At 36.8% G+C, this 24533-nt stretch overlaps 1 protein-coding gene across 4 annotated transcripts in view; it reads right to left on the bottom strand.

Annotated features, from left to right (window-relative positions):
• Nucleotides 1-24533, bottom strand: part of LOC118196098 (uncharacterized) — a 787551-nt gene that overhangs the window by 63294 nt on the left and 699724 nt on the right. For all 4 annotated transcript variants that reach the window (XM_085827471.1, XM_085827472.1, XM_085827473.1 and 1 more), the window contains one exon: nucleotides 18492-18580. In XM_085827471.1, the coding sequence (XP_085683597.1) occupies nucleotides 18492-18580 (89 nt within the window). The remainder of the gene's footprint in view (nucleotides 1-18491; nucleotides 18581-24533) is intronic.

Here is a 24533-nt window from a genome sequence, read left to right as displayed (position 1 = left end):
AATTATGTAGAGAAATTAGGTTATTTTCGAAAACATTAGGTGAGATGAAAAATGAGCAATGCCCTCGCTGGGACACGAACCTCGACATCCCGAATACGCGCCAAATATGCTACCATTACATCACGAAGGCATTGAGTAAAGAGGGAGAAAATACCTTATATACTCCTTATTACCAGATGTTTATTAAGATTGTTATATTCCGTTATTTAACCATTTATTTTGTTACGTTTATTTACTTAACGTTTGTTTGTTGTTGTTGGATTGGCTTGTCCACTCACAACCATATGGCAGGCCTTGCCTGTTAGGTGAGTTGGGAGGCCAGTGCTTAGAACTAATTAACTAACTAACCTTATTTACTCCCCCTTTTAACCCTTTCCGGCACGCTACCTTTTAAAGTCGGAGTTTTGATTAAAAAAAAAAAGAGTAGGCAGTCTAATTAGGCCTAAGGCCTAGAGGAGTACACAAGTAAAATTTTGCGTATCGTTTTAATTCTGTGGGTGTGCCCAAAGTGGCACACTGATTGAATAGAGCTTCGAAAAAGAGTGCTGAAACGAGCATTGTTGTCAACGAACCGACCGATGAGATGCGGAGAAACAAAGAATACAGACTCTCAGTTCTCCTAGCTGGCAGATATCACAGCAAAATGTGCTGTTGAACTGTCCAGTCGTCTCATCCCTTTTGCAGACATCTGTTGTGTTGTGAAACAGAAGATTAAAAAAAAAAAAAAAAATGGCAGCAACTTTGGGATGTTCAGCTTCAAAATAAATTAAGACATATAAAACCTAGAATTGAGCACTGGGAATTAACCGAAAATCGTAAGGAGGAAGTTCTTTTGACTCGCCTCAGAATTGGTCACACTAGAGTGACACATAGCTACCTTTTAAAAGCTGAAAATGAGCATGTTTGTTCAAATTGTAATGTTTGTCTATCTGTTCGTCATATTTTAATTGAGTGTCCATATTTTAATACTCTTCGTCAGAAACATTTTAAAAGCTGTGACTTACCTCTCGACCGTTTAATCGGAAGAGAGGCTAATTGTAATTTATTTTATTATTTAAAAGAAACTGGATTTTACTACCTAATGTAATATATTTTGAAGACTGTGCCTTGGATTTTATCGTGTGCTTTTATTTTGTTTTTATATGACTTCATCCTCTGGATTTGGTACATTTGTCCACTTGTTTTTATTTATTGTATTTTAATTTCGTCATTTGTAATCATCCCATCCTGTGTCTGGCGCGTCACAACCGTCTTTGGTTTTGCGCCAAAAACCTCACTCACTCAGTTCTCCTAAATGATCGGTGATCCCAGTCTGGGCCGTAACCTTCGAGAGGGGACCCTCTCGGGTTCGCCGTTTGATTGTAGGCAAGATTTCAAGGTAAAAATTTCAAACTAATATAGAATAAATAGATTAGCATACAGCCAAAAAAATAACATAGAAATTTCTTTTCAAACAATTTCTTTTATACCCTAAAAAAAATCTGGAAGATCTCTTTGAAAAATGAGGGTCTTAAAAAAACTAAATATGGCTAAAATATATGGACTGGTTTGTGTTGAGCTGCTATCTACTATAAATAAAGAAGGTTCAGAGTAGCCTACAGTAACCTATAAAATCCTTTTTCATTCAATTTTTCTGTGCGTACAGAAAGAAACTTTTAGATGTGTCCAAACCGGACATACTGTGCCGCAAAAAGTTAAAGGCCGACTGGAGATTAGAGGACACAGTCGCCAAATCTTGGTGGTGAAGAATCATCATCTACCACCTTTTAGTTTCGAGCGCCATTGCAGAGTCATTAGATTATTTCTGAAGCAGGAGATGTGAAAAATTAGCAATGCCCTCGCCGGGACTCGAACCTGGACCTCTGGAATACGCGCCGAGTGTGCCAACCGTTACACCACGAAGGCATGCTGGAAGGAGGGAGCAAATAAATGCAAGATCCATTTATGATGTAACGGGCACGTAGCAGCAGATTTTCGTTTAAAAATGGTGACTCTAATAAACTCTGCTGACTCTAATAAAATGCACACGAGTCACCTGATTTCTATGGAGACAGAAAGATGCAGATTTTACAGAAATAATTTCCTGTATAATTCATCGATTCTCTAAAGACATATTACGGACGATTAGAAACAAATATACAACATTAATACACGAAACACTGGCACCTATTATCAGATAAATGACTCTACATCCACCCATCCAGGAACTGAAAGGGGATAAATAAATAATAATACATAAAAAAAAAATTGCTCCGGCACATTCATGTAAGAATGTTATTCTAGCGCGTATCATCCGATTCCATCTTCGCGATGCGAATTTCTCAGAAGCTCGTTTCCACTTCCCTTATGCCTCATTTACCCTCCCCATACCGAGGCGCTCCTGGAAAAGCTAAATACCATTTTCATGCCCAAGATGAAGTCTATACTTCAAGAACCTCGCCGCTCCACCAAAATTTTCGAGTGCGCCCGAGGTAAAGCATTTTTCATCGACGCTGCGAGGTCAGCAGGTGAGAGTTCTGGTGTTTTTAATCTCATTTTTACCCCCCCCCCCAATCACCGGCCGAGGCAAGTCAAGACGTGCTGAGAATATAAGATAGAGCAAGGAAAACCAAGCGCCAAGCGACGAGAAGATGCGCAGAAGCAGACCTCAGTGATATTGGAAAAAAAAAATAAATAAATAAAAAAAAATTAGCACATAGATTCTCTAAAAACCCTTTTGGCTACTGACTTTTGGGATAATGGACTCGATTTATTAATTTTCGCATGCGTAAGGTGAATAATGGGTACTATTCCGTTTTGAGGACCGTAAAAAATTGCAGCGAAAATGTATGCGCAAAAGCGCCAAATCTAACAAACGCGCTCATTTAACAGCGCGCCGAATCTAGCGAACGCGCTGATTTCAGATTGAATAAGTTTATATAGTTCTATATTTCGTAAAACGCCATTGAAATACTAGTTTAAATTTTAAATCCTTTTTTGATTTTAAATCCTTTTTTGATTTTAAATCCTTTTTTGATTTTAAATCCTTTTTTAATATTTTATGAATTGAACAATTTGGGAATTGCCCATGACGAAAAGTCGGAAATAGAATTTTGGGTAAAGTGCAGAATAACCCACTGTTTGACGCGTTTTTAAGAATTGCACATACTCGGTATCCATGTGCACATCGACCTATTTTCACTTGAAAAATAATCCCAGAATTGCACAAAAATGGCACTGCGCACACCCTTGACTTTATCTATGTAAACATCGACCAATTTTCATTTAAAAAGTAAACGAAAATTGACAAAAATCCAATTGTTTTTATCCTTGTGAAAAGCGGCAAACAAATAAGTGAGCGATTCTGCACTTTACCGAGAATATTTTCAAAGAAAAGGTATCATTCATTATAGAAAATTACGTTTGAACAACCAACGAGATGAAATTATGCTTTAGCGATAAGTCGGTAGCGAAATAGCGATGCAGGCATCCATTCAGCTATGTTTAGCAATTTTTATATAAATTATAATAATAAATAGGAAATAGTTATTTACTCTTATGCTTCCATTCAGTCATGTTTAGTCTTTTCATGTAAATTATAATAATAAAAAAGTATTATATGAAATTAAAACATCAATCTTAGATAGTTATTTACTATTATACTTCCTTTCTTGCCGCAATTATTAGGGTTGCCGCAATTATGTTTGGTAGCATTGGCATCAACGCAACAGCTTGGCGATTTTTTACGGCCCTCGAAATCGAATAGTACCGAATAATGTCTTCCTGGAGAACTTTATAATGGAAATTGGCTTTATGTAAAATACACATAAGGAATGCTATACAAAAAGCCAAGCAGTCAGCCTGTTCTGAAACACGAAACCGGCACAAATACAGTGATCTAGCCTCTCGGACCTAAAATGAGCAGCAAGTTTAAATGAATGTCATTAGAAATAACAAAGAAACCAACTTTTGCTAATTCTTTCTCTTTTTATTAGCCCAAAGGGGCCATTTGTCCAAAATTCCTACTAATTTCGTTTTGGGATTTTGCGTCGCCCACTATAAAAAGGCGTTTCACTTTTCATATTGTTGCCTTTAAATATTAGAGCCCTGCATTACATTGAAAGAAATTAAATAATGAAGAATCTGCATAAATGTATGTATGTTTCTCGCACTGTGAAAAAACAACGGTACCACCTAAAGACATCACATTCTGAATAACGTAGTCCTCCACTCGAATATGGGCGTAAAAAGTTATTCGGACAATTTTTATCTTAAAAGATGTATCAAAGAAGGGCAGCTAGAACCAGTACTTACGCATCTCAGCCACAAGTTTAAAAAGGAAAGAGGCCCACCAGCGGCCGAGCGGTAAAGTCGCTGAACACTGGTAGTTCGGTCCGAGGTTCGAATCCCGCGAACGGGCTGGCTGCATGGCCGTTTTCGTGGTTTTCCCCATGTGTAACGTGTATACGAGCCAGTTTCCCTTAGAAAGTCCTCCACGAAGACATCCCTCCCCTTAGGCAGATAGCCCTAGTGTGCTTTGCCATAATTAAATACTCATACACACCCAAAAGGAAAGAACATTTTTTATCACTATGTTGTTACTGTCTAGGCCATGCATTCCATGGAAGAATGGTTGCCAGAGCCTTAAGGAGGTTCGACTTCAATTTTCAGTTTTGAGGGAAAGCATCCCGAGGGGTCCTACACCTACCTCTCCTCTACCGCCAAACCACACGAGAGGACTTTCGGTTGGTCATATATTTAGAGCGCCCCCTACCGCAAAGACATATCCATGCATTCTCCGGGATTCGAACCTGGACCTTTTGTTACCACGACTTCAATTTTCAGTTTTGAGGGAAAGCATCCCGAGGGGTCCTACACCTACCTCTCCTCTACCGCCAAACCACACGAGAGGACTTTCGGTTGGTCATATATTTAGAGCGCCCCCTACCGCAAAGACATATCCATGCATTCTCCGGGATTCGAACCTGGACCTTTTGTTACCACGACTTCAATTTTCAGTTTTGAGGGAAAGCATCCCGAGGGGTCCTACACCTACCTCTCCTCTACCGCCAAACCACACGAGAGGACTTTCGGTTGGTCATATATTTAGAGCGCCCCCTACCGCAAAGACATATCCATGCATTTTCCGGGATTCGAACCTGGACCTTTTGTTACCACAGTAGGCTTCCCTAACCACTATACCGTCTGGGCGGCCTTGATCGGTATGTTTAAAGCATATACCAACAAGTTTTAGATCATAATAAAATTGTGCAATAACTAAACACTAGTACTTTCTTTGCTTAAATGAACAGCAAAAAGGCAAAACAAGCCGAATAATGTAAGCAGTATCGTTAAGTCAGATGACACAAAACGACCTCAAATTATCTACCATAACGCATGACATTTTGTCAGTGTTTATAACAACCTTGCATCGAACATAAAATTATCTTGTTGCCCTGCAACACGTAGTTACGTTTCGCAGTTGAGAAAGTTTCCCGATTCTGCAATGCATCTGTCTTCGGTTCGGGAAACTAACTGAAGGAAAAAAACCACAAAAGGCACAAGAAGCAAACTCGTTCTGACGAAACCACGGTGCATAACGAATGAAACTTGCGAAACCGTCAACAGCTGGGTTCATTCGATAAGTAACAAGAATTTGTCAATCTGACAAAATTTTTTTGCCAGTATATTTTGTCATTCACGTAACTGAAAACAGAAACGTCAGATAAATATTTCGAAAAGAGAACGGATTAGTTTATTCTGCGATGAAATGAAACGAAAACAGCAACAAGTACACTTTTTCAACTTAAATAAAAAATCAAAAGATTTTTTGCGCTGATGTTAGACGACGAGGCTTCGCAGAAGACTCGAACAGGATAGCCAAAGGTTCTTGTCGTACAAAGATGTTTAATCCCGAATGGACTGTCTCGAAAATGAACACTTAAATGTGTTGAACCATTTTTCAGATGTTGCCACCAAATATTACGCCCTGTATTATATTTAAAGAAATTAAATAATGAAGACTCTGCATGAATTGTTTCTCGCACTGTGAAAAAAGAAATGTTCCTAGGGCGGCCAAATTTTGAATAATGTAGTCCTCCACCCGAACATGAGCAGCTGGAAGGCGGAATTTTGAATTTCGAATTTGTTTTATTTATTATCTATTTCATATGTTTTTAAATTTAAACAAATTTTCGATTAAAAAAAATTAACGATTTCAAAGCGAGCAGTGGCAACACTGTACGGAATAAAACATTTTTATCTCCGGCGCACGAGACTGTCTATCAGAAATTCTGAAGATATGCTGTTTTTAAACATTTTGTGATTGTACTGTTGAATCCAAATATATGTGGCATAAGTGCCAAGAACGTGATATTCAATAAATAAAGTAAACGCTCAAAACGTTAACAATAAAAAGACAAAAAAAAAAAAGTTTTGTAAAACCACCTTCGTAAGAAAGCTGAACATAGATATTATAAACTCAGAAAAAACACAAGAAAAAACTAATGTATGCCAACATTTTTTGCGAAGAAAATTATGCTTAATAATAAAACTAAAAGGCAAATGGGGGAGGGTTAGTAGGGGTGAGTTTGACAGCAGAGAGGTTGACTTGGGGATCAGCGGAAGCGTAGAAAACCTTTTAACGGACGCTTTTGAGGGACCGTTAAAATATGAAACCTTTCATATTTTGTTTGTTTATTTTATTCATTTAATAGCCCAAGGGTTATTAGTCTCGAAGCAGCATTTTGCATCGAATAACTAAGGGTGTTTCCCTTTTCAAATTGTGACCACCAAATGTTATCGCCCAGTTTTGTATTCGAAAAAATTAAATAATGAGGAGTCGGCATGAATGCATGTTAGAATCCTCAAATTTTGAATAACGTAGTCCTCCAACCGAATATGGGCCCCTGGAAGCCTGAATTTGGAACTTCGAATTTGTTTTATTGTCAGTTTCATATTTTTCAAAACGTTAACGAATGTTTAAAAAAAAAAACTTCAATTTCAAAGCAAGCAGTGGCAACACTGTACGGAATAGAACATTTTTATCTCCAGCGTGCGAGAATGTTTATCGGACACTTTTAAAATTGTGTTTAAAAGTGGCGTTACCGCAAACGTTCTCGAAACGTGTATGTCTCTGCAAATATATAAAAAGAAGATGGGGGGGAAACAAACGCCTAATATAAAATTTGAAAGCTTTCATATATTATTAGTCCAAAGGGGCTTTGTCCCTGAAGGACTATTGTTTTCGTTTTGCGATTTTGCGTTGAATCACTATAAATGTCCGTTTCACTTTTCAAACTGTTGCCACCAAATGTTAAGAGTCCTGCATTATATTTGACGAAATTAAATAATGAAAAATCTGCATAAATGTATGTATATTTCTCGCATTATGATAAAACAACGGTACATAGAGCCATGGAATTTTGAATGCCGTTATCCTCCTACGAATATGGGCATGTGGAAGACCAAATTTGAAATTTGGAATTTGTTTTATTGCCGATTTCATATTTTGTAATACTTTAACGAATTTTTTAGTAACAAACTCAACGATTTAAAAGCGAGCAATGGCAACACTCTACGCCGGGCAAATAAAACCTTTTTATATCCAGCGGGCGGAACTATCTATCGGAAATTCTAAAGATAGGCTCATTTTAAAACTATTTTGCGACACTGGTATTGAACTGAATTTTATGATTTAAGTGCAAAGAACATGATATTTAATAAATAAAGGTAACACACAAAACGTTAAAAAAACGCCCCTTTGGACGTAATTTAAAATCTGAAAATTTTAAGATTTTTTTTTTTTTTTTTTTTTTATATTTATTTTTTTATTTCAATGAATGGATGAAACATTAAACTTAAAGAATGCTTTATGCAATTCGAGATATGAACCATTACAATACGTCATACAATTTAACAGTGCAATTAATAAAATTACGCAAAGTGTACATTTTAAATTAGTTCGTGTTTTTGCAGCTAAAAGCGAATCAGAAAGAGAATACTTAGGCGAGATTAATTTTAAGCGATCGATGAATGGCAACAGCAAAATTCATAACGAATTCAAAGCGAGCAATGACAGCACTGTACGGGGGGGGGAATTATCTTCTGCGCTCGAGATTGTATCGGAAATTCTAGCGATATGCTATTTTAAATACTTTGCGAGATTGCTGTTGAACTGAATTTTATGGTTTATGTGTGTAGAGCATGATATTTAATAAATAAAGGCAACACACAAAAGATTTAAAAAAAATTAACTTTGGGCGTAATATAAAATCTAAAAGCTTTCAGATTTTTTTTTAATTACAATGCTATGGAATTTTAATTCTCTTTTAATTATAATGCTATGGGAAAAAATCTCAGTACTCACCAGCTAAAAATGTGAATCTATGCGTCACTTTAATGATGCCATCGTTGCCATTATCAAAAATAAATATCTTTTCCGTGGACACTGATGATAACGGATGACATCATGGCTAATTAATTTTTAAATTGACTCCTTAAGATAAATGCGACCGTATAAAGAATTAAGAACAATGTAAATAACATGAATAGAATTTACCAAGGACGGGAAGAGGAAAGCCCGCATTCTTTTATAATTAACAGCTAGTTTTGACACAAGCAGATTAATAATATTATGAATAATTCAAAATGCTTCATTAGATATACATTTTATGTTATACACGAAGCCAACATTCTTAATTGCGGTTCATTTGTTAAACAGTCGTAAGCTTAAGAAAAATTACATATTTTGGTGGACTTTATTAAAATACTTTGGAAGAGTACCAAACTGGTTTTATTACTGGTTATTAATACTTTAGTATATTTATATTTTCTTCATTCATTTCTTCGTGCTTAAATGCCCCAAATTTTAACATTTTTAGCAGCATATTTTACACAAAAATTCCTTCACTTAAATCAGAGTTTTAGTTAAGCACCCCTCCCCAGTGGTCAGGAATGATCACTGTTATGATAAATACCCTACCTATGGCGCCCAGACGGTTTAGTGGTTAGGGGAGCCTTACTGCGGTACAGAAGAGCCGGGGTTCGAATGCCGGACAAGGCATGGATGCTTGTAAACGTATAGTGTCTTTGCGACATGGGGGCAATCTTGCTGTCTTTCACACGATGTATTTTGTTGGTTTGTTCTAATCATACTGTTACGAAACGCCCAGCTGCGGTAATATAGCTTCCCCGCAAAGCGGGTACAGGGTTGCCATAAAATAGCAAGGAAAAGCTGGGTTGCCAGATTTGGCGAGAAATCACCCATTTGGCGACAAAAATTGGTGATGTGCCGTAGACGGAGAGAGAACATTCTAGAACGAATTCTTACCGGTTTATCCCAGAATATGCTCAAAGTAAATAAAAAAAAAGCTATACAAACCCTCCCTGTACGTTGAATCCATCGGCTATATTTAGTGTTTTGTCGTGGAACTGTCTGCACCGTTACAGTCTGATAGGATAAAAGCTGTGTTTCTGATTGTTTCAGAGTGTTTGTCGTAGCTTTTCGACGACTGTAAACGTGCCTTTGGAACTCTCCTGTTATTATACTGGCGAATAAATAGTATTTTGATTCTTTGTTAAGTGTTGCCAACCGCTCCAAATCCACGAACGCGCAACAACAGAATCAACACATTTAGAGAAAGGATATTACGAAAGGAAAACGGGAAGAAGGTTTCAAAGAACATTTTAAAATATCTTAGCAAGCGAACGAAACTCCGTAATGCATCTCTGTCATTTGTAGAACTGGGGGAAGGGGGGTGTAGGAAGAAAATTAGGGTCAAAGCTGACTGCAACTCTCTCGTAAATGAAAGCAAATCGCAGCATGAGTAAGGTGAGTAACCTCCCCCCCCCCTTTGTCGGTTTAATGCTTTTTTAAGCAGTTTTATTCCGAAAAATGCAAACAGAAATTTCAAGAGTTCATGGTTTGGGTAGAGAGAAAGAGTGAACTAGTTCAAGGATGGTTTACATTAATGAGGTGCCAGTTTTTCTCAAAGAAGGCTGCAACCAGTGAATTATACAATTCGCTTTCTAGAAGAATGTCTAAATTAGGACAGCAAACTATTTTGCATTTCAAACCGTCTTTAAGCTTTAAAGAATACGTTTGCATCGTCAGAATAACGAAAACTAAATACGTGCGTATAATATAAATTAGGGCTAAATAAAATTAAAATTAGGGCTTCCACATGTCCATATTCTATGGGAGATTACGTTATATAAATTTGGATGGCTCCAGGTACCGTTATTTTATCACAGAACGAGAAACATACATACATTCATGCAGATTCTCCATGATTTAATATTTAAATATAACACAGGGTGATAATATTGGATGGCAACAATTTGAAAAGTGATTCATACTTTTAAAGTTTTCGATGTAAAAATGCCAAAACGAAATTAATAGCCCTTTAGAGGAAAAAAAAAAAAAAAAAAAAACTTAAACTAAAATAGCAAAAAAAAACTAAACTAAAATAGCATAAAAAAAACTAAACTAAAATAGCAAAGGCCCACACTAAAAGACTGACTTCTTTAAGGCAACAGGACGCTTTTACCAAATATTTCTCATCTCCACAATTTCCCACCGTTTTCATCCACCCATCCTTTCTCGTAAATATGAATGAAAACACCATTTGGGAATTTACATTTTGTCACCGTCTTTCTTTTAAAAATAACCACGGGTTTTTAATTTTTGCATCGTCCGCTAAGCAGGAAAACATTTCTGTGAGGTGAGATTTTTCGTTACCTGTTGTTTCATGTAAAACACTTTTGCGTCTTTCACATCGACAACACGCATATTGTTTTCCTTATCGCATATTGTTTTCCTTATCGCTTGTTAATCCAGTATCAGTTATACCATTGTTCGAAAGCCTGGGAAAAATTTTCGAACGACTATAAAAAATAAGCCACATTTACTAGTAAAAGGAGCAAATGCGATTTATTAAAGCCTTCAATGTTCATTTCAAAATCACAGCTTCAAATGGTTTGGGTTTATCTGATTGCAGCAACGCTACGAGGGTTGTCTGCTTACGGGGGTGGCTTCTTGGAGGACTTTCTATAGGAAGCTGGTTCGTATGCACGTTACACATGGGGAAAAAAACCAAGAAAATATGCATACAGCCAGCCCGTTCGCGAGATTCGATCCTCGGACCGAACTACCAGTGTTCAGCGACTTTTTCACCACTCAGCCGCAGGTGGACTTCAGAGCTTTAAGTTACTACAGAAAGAGAAAACACCCAACTCCTAGTTCCACGAATTCATTCAGGTCGGAAGGGGTTCTTACCGCAAATTCTGTCCAACCTTTCTCGAAACCCTAGAATAAGATTCTGGTGCCTGACTCCACTGAATACAAACCACCCGTTTTGCAGAATTATTTGCTTCCTCAATCATTTCTGCCCACAAGTATTGTTTCCTTTATTGCTTGTCAATTCAGCATCGAAGTATTCGTCAATTCAGTATTATTCGAGAGCCTGCGAAAAATCTTCAAATGAATGGCTTCAAAACACAAAAGCATCGCGCACGTATCTTTCACGTTCCTTCGTAAAGAAATGGGTGCGCGTTAGGTGGCGAATATATCTAAAAATTCTAATATGTAGTTTGAAATTATACAAGCATGTTATACGCTGGAATATTCGGTATATATTAAACAGATAATCTTTGCTTAACTGTAATACATCCACAAAATTCAATGGTTAAAATTACAAAATATCGAACGGGAGATTTGTGTTTGTTTTTCATTGGTTAACAGACTCAAACTTAGTTTTATTTATTTTTGAAACATTCCACAGGAAGTATACACTAGCATTACTTGGATAGTTATGCAAGTGGTAAATGGTAGTGGTGTGGTGTATTTAATTATGGCAAAGCACACTAGGGCTATCTGCCTCAGGGGAGGGATGCCTTCGTGGAGGACTTTCTAAGGCGGACTGGCTCGTATAGACGTTACACATGGGGAAAACCACGAAAACGCCCATGCAGCCAGCCCGTTCGCGGGATTCGAACCTCGGACCGAACTACCAGTGTTCAGCGACTTTACCGCTCGGCCGCTGGTGGGCCTCAAGTGGTAAATGGAATTGATGCTATCTCCCAATGACTTCGTGGGGGATTTTCTAGGTGAAAACTGCTTCGTATATACGTCACACATGGGGAAAACCATGAAAACGGCTACGCAGCCAGCCCGTTCGAGGGATTCGAACCTATGACCAAACTACCAGTGCTAAGCGACCTTTACCGCTCGGACTCTGGTGGGCCCAAATTGAATTGGATACGTAAGTTTCATGCAAGACATCGATAGTGATAAAGGAGTCGGTAGAAATAACGCATGCGCAATCAAAAGTGGCAATCTTAAAGTAATAAAGGATCCATTTGATAGAAGTATGCATCTAAGTGCCAAGAATACCGAAGCTAAACAAAAGCATGTTAAGTAAAATCGATAATTTTTTCCGTAACGCCTGTGATAATGCACCCTTTGTCACAAGGCGACAAATAATGCTTCTAGAATAACTAACGAATTAAAAAGAGTGGAAAACTTCTGGAAAGCGTGAAACTGTGACCAACAGGATACCTTTTTGGCAAATTTCGTAATTTCATTTTCGTCCCTATGCACAGAAACCCGAATTTCCATGTCAGATACGTTTCGATGGCTTCCCTTTCTTCTTACATGGCATTTCTTTTACCCTATTCTTATTCTCACACTTTCTGAACAATACAAATGGGAGAATAAAATGCCTTGCACGCTCCAAATTTTACAACTCGCTTGAAAAATCCGTTTCACGAGGACAGTGGCGAATTTCAAGGAGACATAATTCGGCTAGCGGTGGTTGCAGTTAAAGGCTGAAAATACCTCAAAAAGAGGGGAAATAGGTGGGGTTAATATAGGTTTTTACGATTTTACAGCTTTCTGGGCATCCTTGAATGTTTTATGACTAGCCTACTGCCCAACAAACTATTTCAAAAATGATTTCTTGCGTATAATGCTTACCAGATACGTTTGGACTTCCAAAACGAGAGCAGCGATTTTTTTTTTTTTTTCCCAGCGCTCGATGAAGCTTGGTCGACTTTGTCCAAGGATTTAAGATCTTGAAACGACAGGGTGGACCAAATAAGACCTACTAATATTAAACACGGATAACTCTTGTAATAATTATTTATTTTGATTAATTTTTTGTATATATTGTAAGGATCTTAAGTTTTACTAACGTTTATTTTATTTTAAATCTTTACTATCACTTCTTATTTTCTACTTCCAGAATTAAAAGCTTTAACTTATTTATGCAAATTTGTCTGGCGAACGCCAAGTACTTAAGTTGTGGCTTTTTGCCAAGCAAGAGAGAGGAAGGAGTTAGTCGAAGCAGGCCGCTTGCCTTAGCAGTTTTACTCGGTTGCTGGTTGCCTTCCAGGCCAGAAGTTTAATCCTCTTGATAATTTTAAACGTATTGTAGTATTAACAATTCTCTGTACTACATACGGCTTCCTGTTAATATACGGCCAATCTTCCATGCAGGCCCTTGTTTATTATTCCAAAGTTAAGTTAGAGTTTAGTTAATATTTTTATATTCTTACGTTCAGACCACAACTGGTTGGTCTCTGTATTCCGAAGTCCGGAAATTATTGTAAAGAGTGAAAAATAAAGGGTTTCGTATACCCTTCCTGTGTATCTTGTCTACTTCCCACATTTATTGAACATAGCTTTAGTAAGCTCCCTGTTCCGAGTCAGGTCTTTGCATGTTCCCAAAGCAAGTAAGGCGGAACACTGAACCTGATAATATTAAATACATTTTGTGCAAATTATGTATGATACATGACATCAGACAAATGTCCACCATTTTTCTCGATACAGAGATTGGCTCTTTGTAACGCGTTTTCCATTACGACACGTAATGTTTCTGGTTGAAGGCTCGGTATTTCGTCTCGAATTTTCTTCTTCAGCTGTCTAATAGTTTCTGGTTTATTAACATGCACTTTTGTCTTTTAAATATCCCCATAAAAAAAAAAAAAAAAAAAGGATTCTGCTTCGCCATTGGCCGCAAAAAGTTTTCAATTATTGTTCTGTAAGAAGCTCCGGAAATCGTTTCCGGCGTTCCATCCTCATTCTCGAAGAAATACGGGCCGATAATTCTATTGGCCTTGACACCGCACCAAACAGTACAGTTCGAAAAACTCGATAATTTTAACGCGTTGTTTTGTTATGTATGGTTCCATAATAAATTTCAAGAATTGAATTATAACCTATAAAAATAAAAATAATAATTATATCAAAAAATAGAAAAGTTAACTGTGCTTAACATTGGTAGGTCTTATTTGGCCCGCCCTATGTTTTTGAAAATTGCAGACGACAATGCACGTTACACTGCGCTCTGTATCCACCTGCGGTTGTGACTGGCCTGCGTCCGGTTTACAGAAGATTTTTTTATTTCATTCCGTCATCCATATGTTCGTGGCTACTTATTTTACCTGATAACGCTATAAAATTTACCCAATTCTTGCGAGAAACACGGCGAATGTCTTAAAGCAGTACCCCCAGCACACAAATCGCCGAAAACGCGTCGTGCGCTTCTTCTCCACAATCACATCTCCGCAGACGAGCACGTGCACGTTTACGTATTCGACCCCTGAATATTAGCCAAATTCTTCAGCGGTAAAATTATACACTGCGAAAAAAAAGGGGGGGGGGGAAGAAAGTGTGTGTGTGTGTGTGTGTGATTATGGCAAAGCCTCGAGGTCTATCTGCCTAAAATGAGGCATGCCTTCGTGGAGGACTTTCTAAGGGAAACTGGCTCGTATACACGCGGGGGGGGGAGAAAGAGAGAGAGAGAGCTCTGTATCTTCCGTTCTGCTGGATCGATTGACAAAATTCAAATTGCGTTTTTCATGTTTCGAAAGCGCGACTAAGGCTATACATTAGATTTACATATAGTATTGTTCTAACATACGTATTTTGACGTAAAAAAGATTTTTTTGAAATAACATACCCATTTTATTTCCATATTTCGATTCTGCAACTTAAATTATGCCCAGATATTAAATTTCGTAAAATTTGGTGCGAAATTTACGGAGAAATTCAAAAATTTATCTTGGCGCAATTTTTTTCAGTGTGCGCCAAGAATAATTCACCTGGCGAACTTTTTTTAAGATATGGCTACCAATTTTCCTTTCCCTTCCATTATACCGGAGCGGAAAAAAAAGGCACCTCGTTCCTACCTTTTTTATTGGGTCAGTCCCTAAATTCGTGCCCATTTTTTGGTAAATTTTTAAATAATGTAAAAAAACACAATTTAACATTTTAATCCGTTACATATTTTCCTCCATTATCTACAATGTCTCGCCATCTTACAGGCAGCAGCTCTTTTATGCCACTGCTGTAGAAAGACTCTGGTTTTGAAGCAAAAAAACTTGAAAGTTCATTGTGTACATCCTGTTTAGAATTTAATTTTTTTTTTCCCAGTAAAAAATTTTGTAAGGCACGAAATAAGTGAAAATCACTTGGGGCAATATCTGGGGAGTAAGCAGGATGTGGCAAAAGCTCCCACTTAAATTCACTCATTTTTTGCAGCGTTGTTCGAGCCGTATGCGGTCTAGCGTTATCACGATGAAACAACACTTTCTTTATATTCACCAGTCGTGGGCGTTTTTTGATCAATTCTGAGTTTAGACGGCAAAGTTGTTCACTATAAACTTCTGAACGAATCGTTTGATTTGGTTTTAAGAATTCAAAACGTCTTGAAACGGGGTTCATCATCCATGCTGCTTTTTCCAACTTAAAATTTTTTAAACCATTCCTGGGCAGTCTTTACAATAATAGTGTGTTCACCATGTACACTATTAATTTTTATTGCTGTAAAAACGGCAGATTCACCTCACGAAAATAAAAAATGTAGCACAACACGTTTGTACTGATTATCTATATTCATCTTCTATGCGTACTAAAATGCGTTGGATATTTACGAAAGTTGGTGATGAATTGAATAATATGTTAATCAAACAATGCCAAGTTTCAACAGGTTCAAAATTATATTGTTTTAGTAAATGCGTTATAGTGAATTCCACGCATACTCTTACTGCGCACGAACTTATGGACTGACCCGATACATTGCGCATGATCGGTGAAAAAAATTACATCGTTCCAACTTTCAAATAATTTTAGCAAAGTGTCTAAACCACATTTGATGTTTTATCGCTTTCAATAAATTAGCCAATATATAAATAAATGCACGTATATCTTCGGAAATTTTGAGTAAAAAATTTTAAATGATATTGTAGGTTAGTTCGCAGCAGTAATTAATCATTTATTTGTAATTAATTTCATTTAAAATTCAATTAACTTTAAATTTCGTTTTTACGAATAGAGAATGTGTGTTAAATTCAAATTTCATTCACTGAGCAATGGCAAGAGAATTATTTAAATTTAATTTTACTATATTCTTTTGAATTTGTTTGTTTGTGTAATTATGGCAAAGCCTCGAGGGCTATCTGCCTAAGGGGAGGGATGCCTTCGTGGAGGACTTTTTAAGGGAAACTGGCTCGTATACACGTTACACATGAGGAAAACCACTATATTTTTTTGAAACAATTTTGTTTGTACTTAGCAACTTTTAGTGCTAATTACCTAGTTTGTTTCTCTGATAATTTTTTTTTCAAAATTAAACTTCCAAGTTCTAATAGTTTGGTTTTCTTTAGTTTATGAATTATTTTTGCACTTAGCTTTATTTAAATTTTACTTACAGCTTCTGTTTAAATACAATAGTTCATTTTAGCTTTAAATTTTAGTGAATTAAATTAGCAATACCATTTCAATTCCCAGTTTTTAAAAATTTTCCTGTACAAAAACTTGATTTACGTATGTTCTCAGAACTTAAATGTTATTGTAGATTAAGTTCGCAGCAATAATTAATCATTTATTTGCAATTCAATTCCATTTAAAATTTAATTAACTTTAAATTTGCTTTTCACGATTAGAGAATGTTTGTTAAATTGTAATTTTTTACAGGTATGCTTAGGAATATGTCTACTTTAAGATGATGGTAAAAATTTCATAGATTATAATTCAAATTTTTTTTTGAAAAATTTATAAAAATTATTTTAAAAATAAATAAATCATAAAAAATGGGTGAATTTTATTTGGAATGAACCTGAATTTCGAAATGTGAAAGGAAGAATCAAGTAAGTTTAATAATAATAATAAAAAAAAAAAAAAAAAAAAAAAGAGAGAGCTTAATAAATACACTGAAGTGACAAAAGTCATGGGATACCTCCTAATATTTTGTCGGTCCTCCTTTTGCCCGGTGAAGTGCAGCAACTCGACGTGGCATGGACTCAACAAGTTGTTGGAAGTCCCCTGCAGGAATATTGAGCCATGCTGCCTCTATGTCCATAATTGTGAAAGTGTTGACGGTGCAGGGTTTTGGGCACGAACTGACCTCTCGATGATGTCCCATAAATGTTCGATGGGATTCATGTCGGGCGATCTAGGTGGCCAGATCATTCGCTGGAATTGTCCAGAATGTTCTTCTAACCAATCGCGAACAATTGTGGCCCGGTGACATGGCGCATTGTCATCCATAAAAATCCCATCGTTGTTTGAGTACGTGAAGTCCACGAATGGCTGTAAGTGATCTCCAAGTAGCTGAAGGTTTCCATTTCCAGTCAATGATCGGTTCAGTTGCACCAGAGGACCGAGTCCATGCCATGTAAAAACAGCCCAGACCATTATGGAACCACCACCAGCTTGAACAGTGCCTTGTTGACAACTTGGGTCCATGGCTTCGCGGGGTCTGCGCCCCACTCAAACCCTACCAGCAGCTCTTACCAACTGAAATCGTGACTCATCTGACCAAGCCACGGTTTTCCATTCGGTTAAGGACCAACCGATATGCTCACGAGCCCACGAGAGTCGCTGCAGGCGATGTCGTGCTGTCAGTAAAGGCACTCGAGTCGGTCTTCTGCTGGCATAGCCCAAGGAAGACAAATTTCGCCGCACTTTCCTATCGGACACGTCCCTCGTACGTCCCACATTGATTTCTGCGGTTATTTGACGCAGTGTTGCTTGTCTGTGAACATCGACAACTCTACGCAGACGTCGCTGGTCTCGGTCGTTAAGTGCAGGTGGTCGGCCACTGCGCTGTCCATGGTGGGATGTTATGCCTGAAATTAGATACTCTCGGCACACTCTTGACACTGTGGATCTCGGAATGCTGAATTCCCTAACGATATCCGAAATGGAATGACCCATGCGTCTAGCTCCAACTACCATTCCGCGTTCAAAGTCTGTTAATTCTCGTCGTGCGGTCATAATCACGTCAAAGCCTCTTCACATGAATAACTTGAACACAAATGAAAGCCCTGCCAAAGCACTTCGCATTTATACATTTTCTACGCGATACAGCTGCCATCTGTATATTTGCATATTGCTATCCCATGACTTTTGTCACTTCAGTGTATATACCAAACTCAATTAACATTGAAGAGCTAAAATTTTGAGGAATAATTTTTTAAAAACTACTCATGCGATGTTTACTCACATTTCTCCGTTGCTGGTTTTCGATTTTCCTGGCAAAGCCCTCTGTATTTTGGAAGCGGCCGAAGACTTGGATCGCATCAAACCTTTACGCTGAAAAAATAAAACAAAATAATGAGGTTAAGAATTTTTTTTTTAAATCAAACTTTATCAAAATTATGGACAATTATTACGAACATATTTCTAAAAATGCATTTCTACACATATTTTTTATTAAAAATAAATATAAAATTATAGTATTAACTTTTATTATTTACATGTTCTACCATAAGGGACTACTCGGAAGGGAGGAATGCCTTCCTGGAGGACTTTCTAAGCAAAACACTCGTATTAACACGTTACACACGGGGAAAACCACGAAAACGCCCATACAGTTAGCCCGTTTACGGGACCCGAACTACCAGTGTTCAGGGACTTTACCGCTTTGGTAATTTCAATTAGAGATTCAAATTTTTTCATACTTGCAAATGATATTATTAAAGGGCGATTACTGCTATTTTTGTTGATTTATAAATGCTAACCAAAACTAATTTCTGGGAAACACAGATTTTTCAAATGAACAGTTAAACAGATTTCGCTATCGTCCAATAATTCGTCAAGTTCCTTCGCTATGGAATGCAAAATCCTTACTTAACTCGGCTAATTTATTCAAAATCCACGCGAAAATAATAACATTTTCTAAATCTGACTCGGAAACTATTACCCAATGGAAAACTGCGATGCTCTTCCGTTTAGCCAATCAAGATTGGAATCTCGACGTTATTCAGACCGCTTCGTAATAACACTCAAATTATTTTCTTTCCCACACAGATTCGTAACCATGGCCTTGACGTTGGTCACACACGCAACCCACAGAGCTGCAGCCTACAGAAAGTAACAGAGAAAATGTCAGATGGCCACGTGGTGTGTGAAGGACAAAGATGTCAGGTTATGCATAAATACTGGTATTGACACAGGTGTGGTGAGCACACAATCAAAAGCGATTTACTCTAATCTTGGCAAGAGTCCAAGCGTCCAGAACTCACGAAAAGGTGGAATATTTTACACATCCCTTTGTAACAAAAGAGCATTAATTACGGCATGAAATAAGTACCAATAACCAATTTCCTATTGATCGGAAAATTCACTTTTAGTGGAATTACAACTGGGTCAAATATCTTAATATGATTAATATGAAAGGTCAAGACTGGTTACTTTCATTTTTGTCTATCTCAAATATGATTTCTTGCCTAAAATTCTACAACCAAAAGATTCTCCTCCCTCTTTTTACTTCTTTGTACCAAGTAAAGGAAGTATTGAAATTACGAAACATTCCGGGTACCATATTTCACCGAAAATATCCATTTTGACCGCTAGCGAATGCAATTTAACGATGTTTTTGCCTGACATCTACACGTAAGGACAGTATAAAGGCCTCTTTTCCCCCCATACGACTTCTAAAACTGATTTAAAATGGATTTTCAGAAGAGATTTTTTCATTGCGTCTGTACGTACGTACGTACGTATATATCTCGCCTACCTCAAAAACGAGTGGCCATGGAACGTTGAAATTTTGTACAGGATTGCTGTAACATGTAGTTGTGCACCCCCCCCTTTGTGGTAGCAATCGGTCGCGCCAAAAGTATGTAAATCTATATATACCCACTCTGTTACTCAGCTCATCGAGCATTTTTTTAATTTTTATATGTTGGTAAATAGCGCAGTTTTTGATTTACAAATGATTGGATTATGTTGTTCTTATCTTCCGGTTAAGGTTTATATGCCTTTAGTTAACTTCGACGCAATAGTTGCAGAATTATCAACAATTAAAAAGTTGTTTAAAGCGGCTAAGCTTGATTTTTCTTTATCATAGGAGCCATATTTGTTTCCATTTGATAGTAGATTTGTTGCCAATCTAGAGAAACTAAGCTTCGCATCAACAAAGATAACGTCTTCTTTTATTATTGCGAATTAAGCCATGCTTAATCCATTCTGGAATTAGCATTTAAGTTATTAAATTATCCGATATATTGACTCACCATAGCGTTCACAAAAAATTAAGTCAGTTTCTAAGCCTTCAGTGTCTTTTTGCCGAGTGAGACCAAAAGTAAACTTTCAGTTTTTGTGCACCTAAAAATCTGCCTTCTTGCCCGCTGGCCGAATGGCTGATTTTTGCGTAGAAACTCTAATTTTAATTGCAACAATTCTTCTTTTAAATGGTTTTAACTGTATTTACGTTTTATATTTTTCGATATTTTTCAATTTTTAATAAAGCTATTTTGAGGTTTCATGCATTTTTAGCGTGTCGCGAAGTGAGAACTGAATTAAATGAATGAGAAATACTAGATCTCTAATGAAATTCGAGGAAATAAGTTTAAACGAAATGCAGGAAAAAAAGCGTATAATTTAGGATTCCGCACAAGGAAGTCATGTGGTGTACATATCAGATTTTTTCATATGTTAGCATAAATCGTACAAATACATTCTGCTCTTCCTGGGAATTGGACACTAGACTTTGTTGCTAGTTGAATGTGCTCGCCTCTGCACTTTAAGGATATACGAAATAAATGCTTTTTTTTATTTCTTTTACATTCCTCCCATTCATTTAAAAGAAGGCGATACTTATTGGACCAAATCAAGGTGGCGACCGCGAAGAGTTGTGCACCCCAGTTTAATTTAGGCGCTAATATAGAATTAATAACCATTTCCATCTTTGAACAGGAATCTTAAAAAAAAAAAAAAAAATCAACCACGCACTACCCGAGAACTGATTATCAGATCTTCCAAGATCCACTTAGATTACTTTAAAAGCAGTAGATGCGAAAAATGGGCAGTGCCTTAGCCGGGCGTCATACTCAGGACCTACGCGTCGAGCATGCTTCCAGTTAGACCACTAAGGCATGTGGAAAGTAGGAAGAAAATATCTTATATACTCCTCCCCTTTTACAGGGCAACTGGGAATAATAGCCAAATCCTGGTGATGCTGAACTATCGTCCATTACCACTTTGGCGCCAATTCTAACGTCACCAAAACTTTTTGACGCTAGAGACGTGAAAAATGTGCAATACCCTCGCCGGGATTCGAGCCCTGGACCTCCCGAATACGCGTCCAGTATACTTCCAACAACACCACGAAGGTACACAGATAGGATGGCGAAAATACCTTATGATACAACGCATTTGTGAAAAGTTCAGAAAGAAAGACTGGCTGTTAGAGATTGGAGTAAATTTCTGAAATTAACCGTAATAATGTTTTCTTCCCCTCCCCCCCCCTTTTTTTAGTGTTGCCCAGACAACCAACAACAAATGAAATCAAGCATCAGCCTTTCTCAATCCAAAAAGTAGCGCAGAATCCTGAGTTAGAATGGTTGGGAAACCATAATCCACAAATGGGGCCAAAATTTGAAGCAATTCTAAACTAAAGCAGCGAAGATCTTTATGATCGTTAACGATGAATCCACGAGGAGAGTTTCATCAGATTTGGGAACAAGCGACACAAATTTATTCTCGGACAGCTATGACAGTTTTCGTTCGGAACAAGAAAAGTGTTTACAAGTTGCCCTTCCAGAGAACGAAATTCTATGTTTTTTTTATGAAATAGCTGGTAATTAATAAATTACTCAGGGCTGGGGTTCGGCTTTTTACCGCTTGGTGCAATCTCAGCGGCTCTCAGACTTTGCTCTTCCAGAGTGCTTCGTTAAATTTTTAAAAAATTGTCACTCCTGGTGAGGCCACAGTGGCTCTGGCCCCGATCCTGTAACTAAACACTTTAATCTGTTACATTTCTCTATGGCTTTCTGATAAGAACCAATGAGCCTGACATCCACGAAACTCAAAGCGCGTGTACCTCAATGAAACCTATTTTATATCTGGCCCGAAAATAAAGCAACGTCCCCCTCCCTTCTTCTGAAAGAATTACTCATTTTATACTCAGCTTAACAGCTGAAAAATAATATACAATACTTTGCGAGTTATTTCTTAACTTACATATTCAATACATATTCACCAAGTTTTTACCTCAAATGAGATACATTCCGCAACAGAAGAAGAGGAAGAATGACCTTGCTTGTTTGCATTAGCTGTACATAAGTCACGTGATCTCTCAGGTCATCTGCATTGTTTGTTTACAAAAGGTATTCATAAGTCACGTGATCAATGAGGTCATCGGAATGTATCTCATTATTTAATTATCACTTTTACAGGAACAGATTCAAATATCTGATTCCATCTTAAGAGGAAATCCTTTCTTTCCTCATGAAATATTATCACATATATAGCACTATCCTTATATTTGAACTAATTTGAAACATTATGCCAGTTTTATAATGTACCAGCGGGCCGATGCCAAAAGAAAATTTGTAATTTCTATGTACCTCTGAAAAGCAAAGGTATGATGCCATTTCAATATGAAAGAATTTAGTTCATTTTTTCCAAGCAACAACCAATTAGTTAAAAAAAAAAAAAAAAATTGCCAAACCAGGAAACAAAAACTTTTGACATTTCAGGTTAATACGTATGACGACATGAATTAACTTTAATGTAATATAACAACGTTTTCTCAATATCAATAAAAGAATTAAACGTGGCATTAATATATCGAATCAATGCTATTAACCTGAAACGAAAAAGTAACCAGTAGCAGCTATTTGTTTAAAATGCCAACATTAACGAAACATTTTCGACATAGAATGACGTCACATGCAATCGTGTGCTTTCTTCAACATCAGAATACGACTTTAATAATAATATGTTTCAGCTTTGGCAATGCTATTTTTATTTCATATTTTTACAAAACTGACATATTTTTTATTAACAAAGCAGTGGCAACGCTTTTCGAAATGAAGCTGATTTTTCCCTTCAACACGCGAGACTGTTGCCACTCGGAAAAATGAGTGCGAAAATGAGAGTTTTCAGATCTTTTAATTAATATCTCGGTTGATTAAAGTCTCTCGAACATGATAATGGTCAAAATAACTTCCCACGAATTTTTGAAATCGGTAATAATATAGTTAATGCAGTGCCGCCCTAACCACAGGGCTAAATGGGCTATAGCCCCAGGGCGCAAGCCTTTTGAGGCGGCAATTCTTTATTTGCGATATAGTAAAAATTTATTTTTCATTTTATTAGTTTTTACTTATTTTTAAATTAAAACACTTCTTAAAATATTAAACTGATTTTTATTTCTTCCAAATGTGCTGAAAAACGATAGATAGAGAAGGGCAACGCGAAATAGGAGTAACACCCTACCGATCGTACTTTTATTCAGTCGCATTTGAACTGTCGGAGCTGTATTGGAGTTAATATAAGACCACCTACGTATATTCACCGCGTCGCCAGGGCATATTCCTTTATCTAAACATAAATTATATTATTTTAACAATCCTGATAAAAGATAGGAACATAAAGGGGTCACTGATGCGTACCTTAATATAGATTGCACGACAAAAGTAAAATTGATATAATTTTAGTATTTGTCGACTGAATAAGGTGAATTAAAAATTGAAAATTAAGTGGAAATTATTAAATTATATTATTATCTTCCTAAGGTAAGTGCTTTTCCTTTTACATACACTAGTGGACAAAAAAAACGCATAATCAAAAAAATGGCATTTAGCAAGATAATATTTATTAATTTTAAAAGGTTAAAAAATTAATTGTTTTTTTTCTCATTTTATATTTAAAAATATATTTACTTTAAGGTATAAAGAAATTAGGTAGTATATTGAACGGTTTATAAAAATCAAAGTGGACAAAAAAAATGCATATTGAAAAAAATTGCCTTTTCCCGCCAAAAAACATAAAAAAATTCTATGATTCAGTGCATCCATGTCAAAGCAATTATCAATTGAAGACAAGGCTCAAATTGTAGCTTTCCACGAGTCTGGAATGAGCCAAATGGAGTTAGCAAAAAAATACTCCGTAAATCAATCAACAATTTCCAGAATTGTTGAAAAATATATTATAAGAGGGTCTTCATCTCGAAAACCGGGATCTGGCCGAAAGTTGTCACTCTCATCAGGTGATTTAACTTTTTTGAAGCAAAATATCTCAAAAGATCCTAAATTAG

This window comes from Stegodyphus dumicola, chromosome 12 (genome assembly GCF_044657685.1).
Source record: "Stegodyphus dumicola isolate Sdum_Otavi_A_Nest chromosome 12, ASM4465768v1".
In the NCBI taxonomy this organism is placed as follows: Eukaryota; Metazoa; Arthropoda; class Arachnida; order Araneae; family Eresidae; genus Stegodyphus; species Stegodyphus dumicola.
The sequence above is the reverse complement of the archived record's forward strand: the minus strand, read 5'-3'. Positions and strand labels throughout refer to the sequence as shown.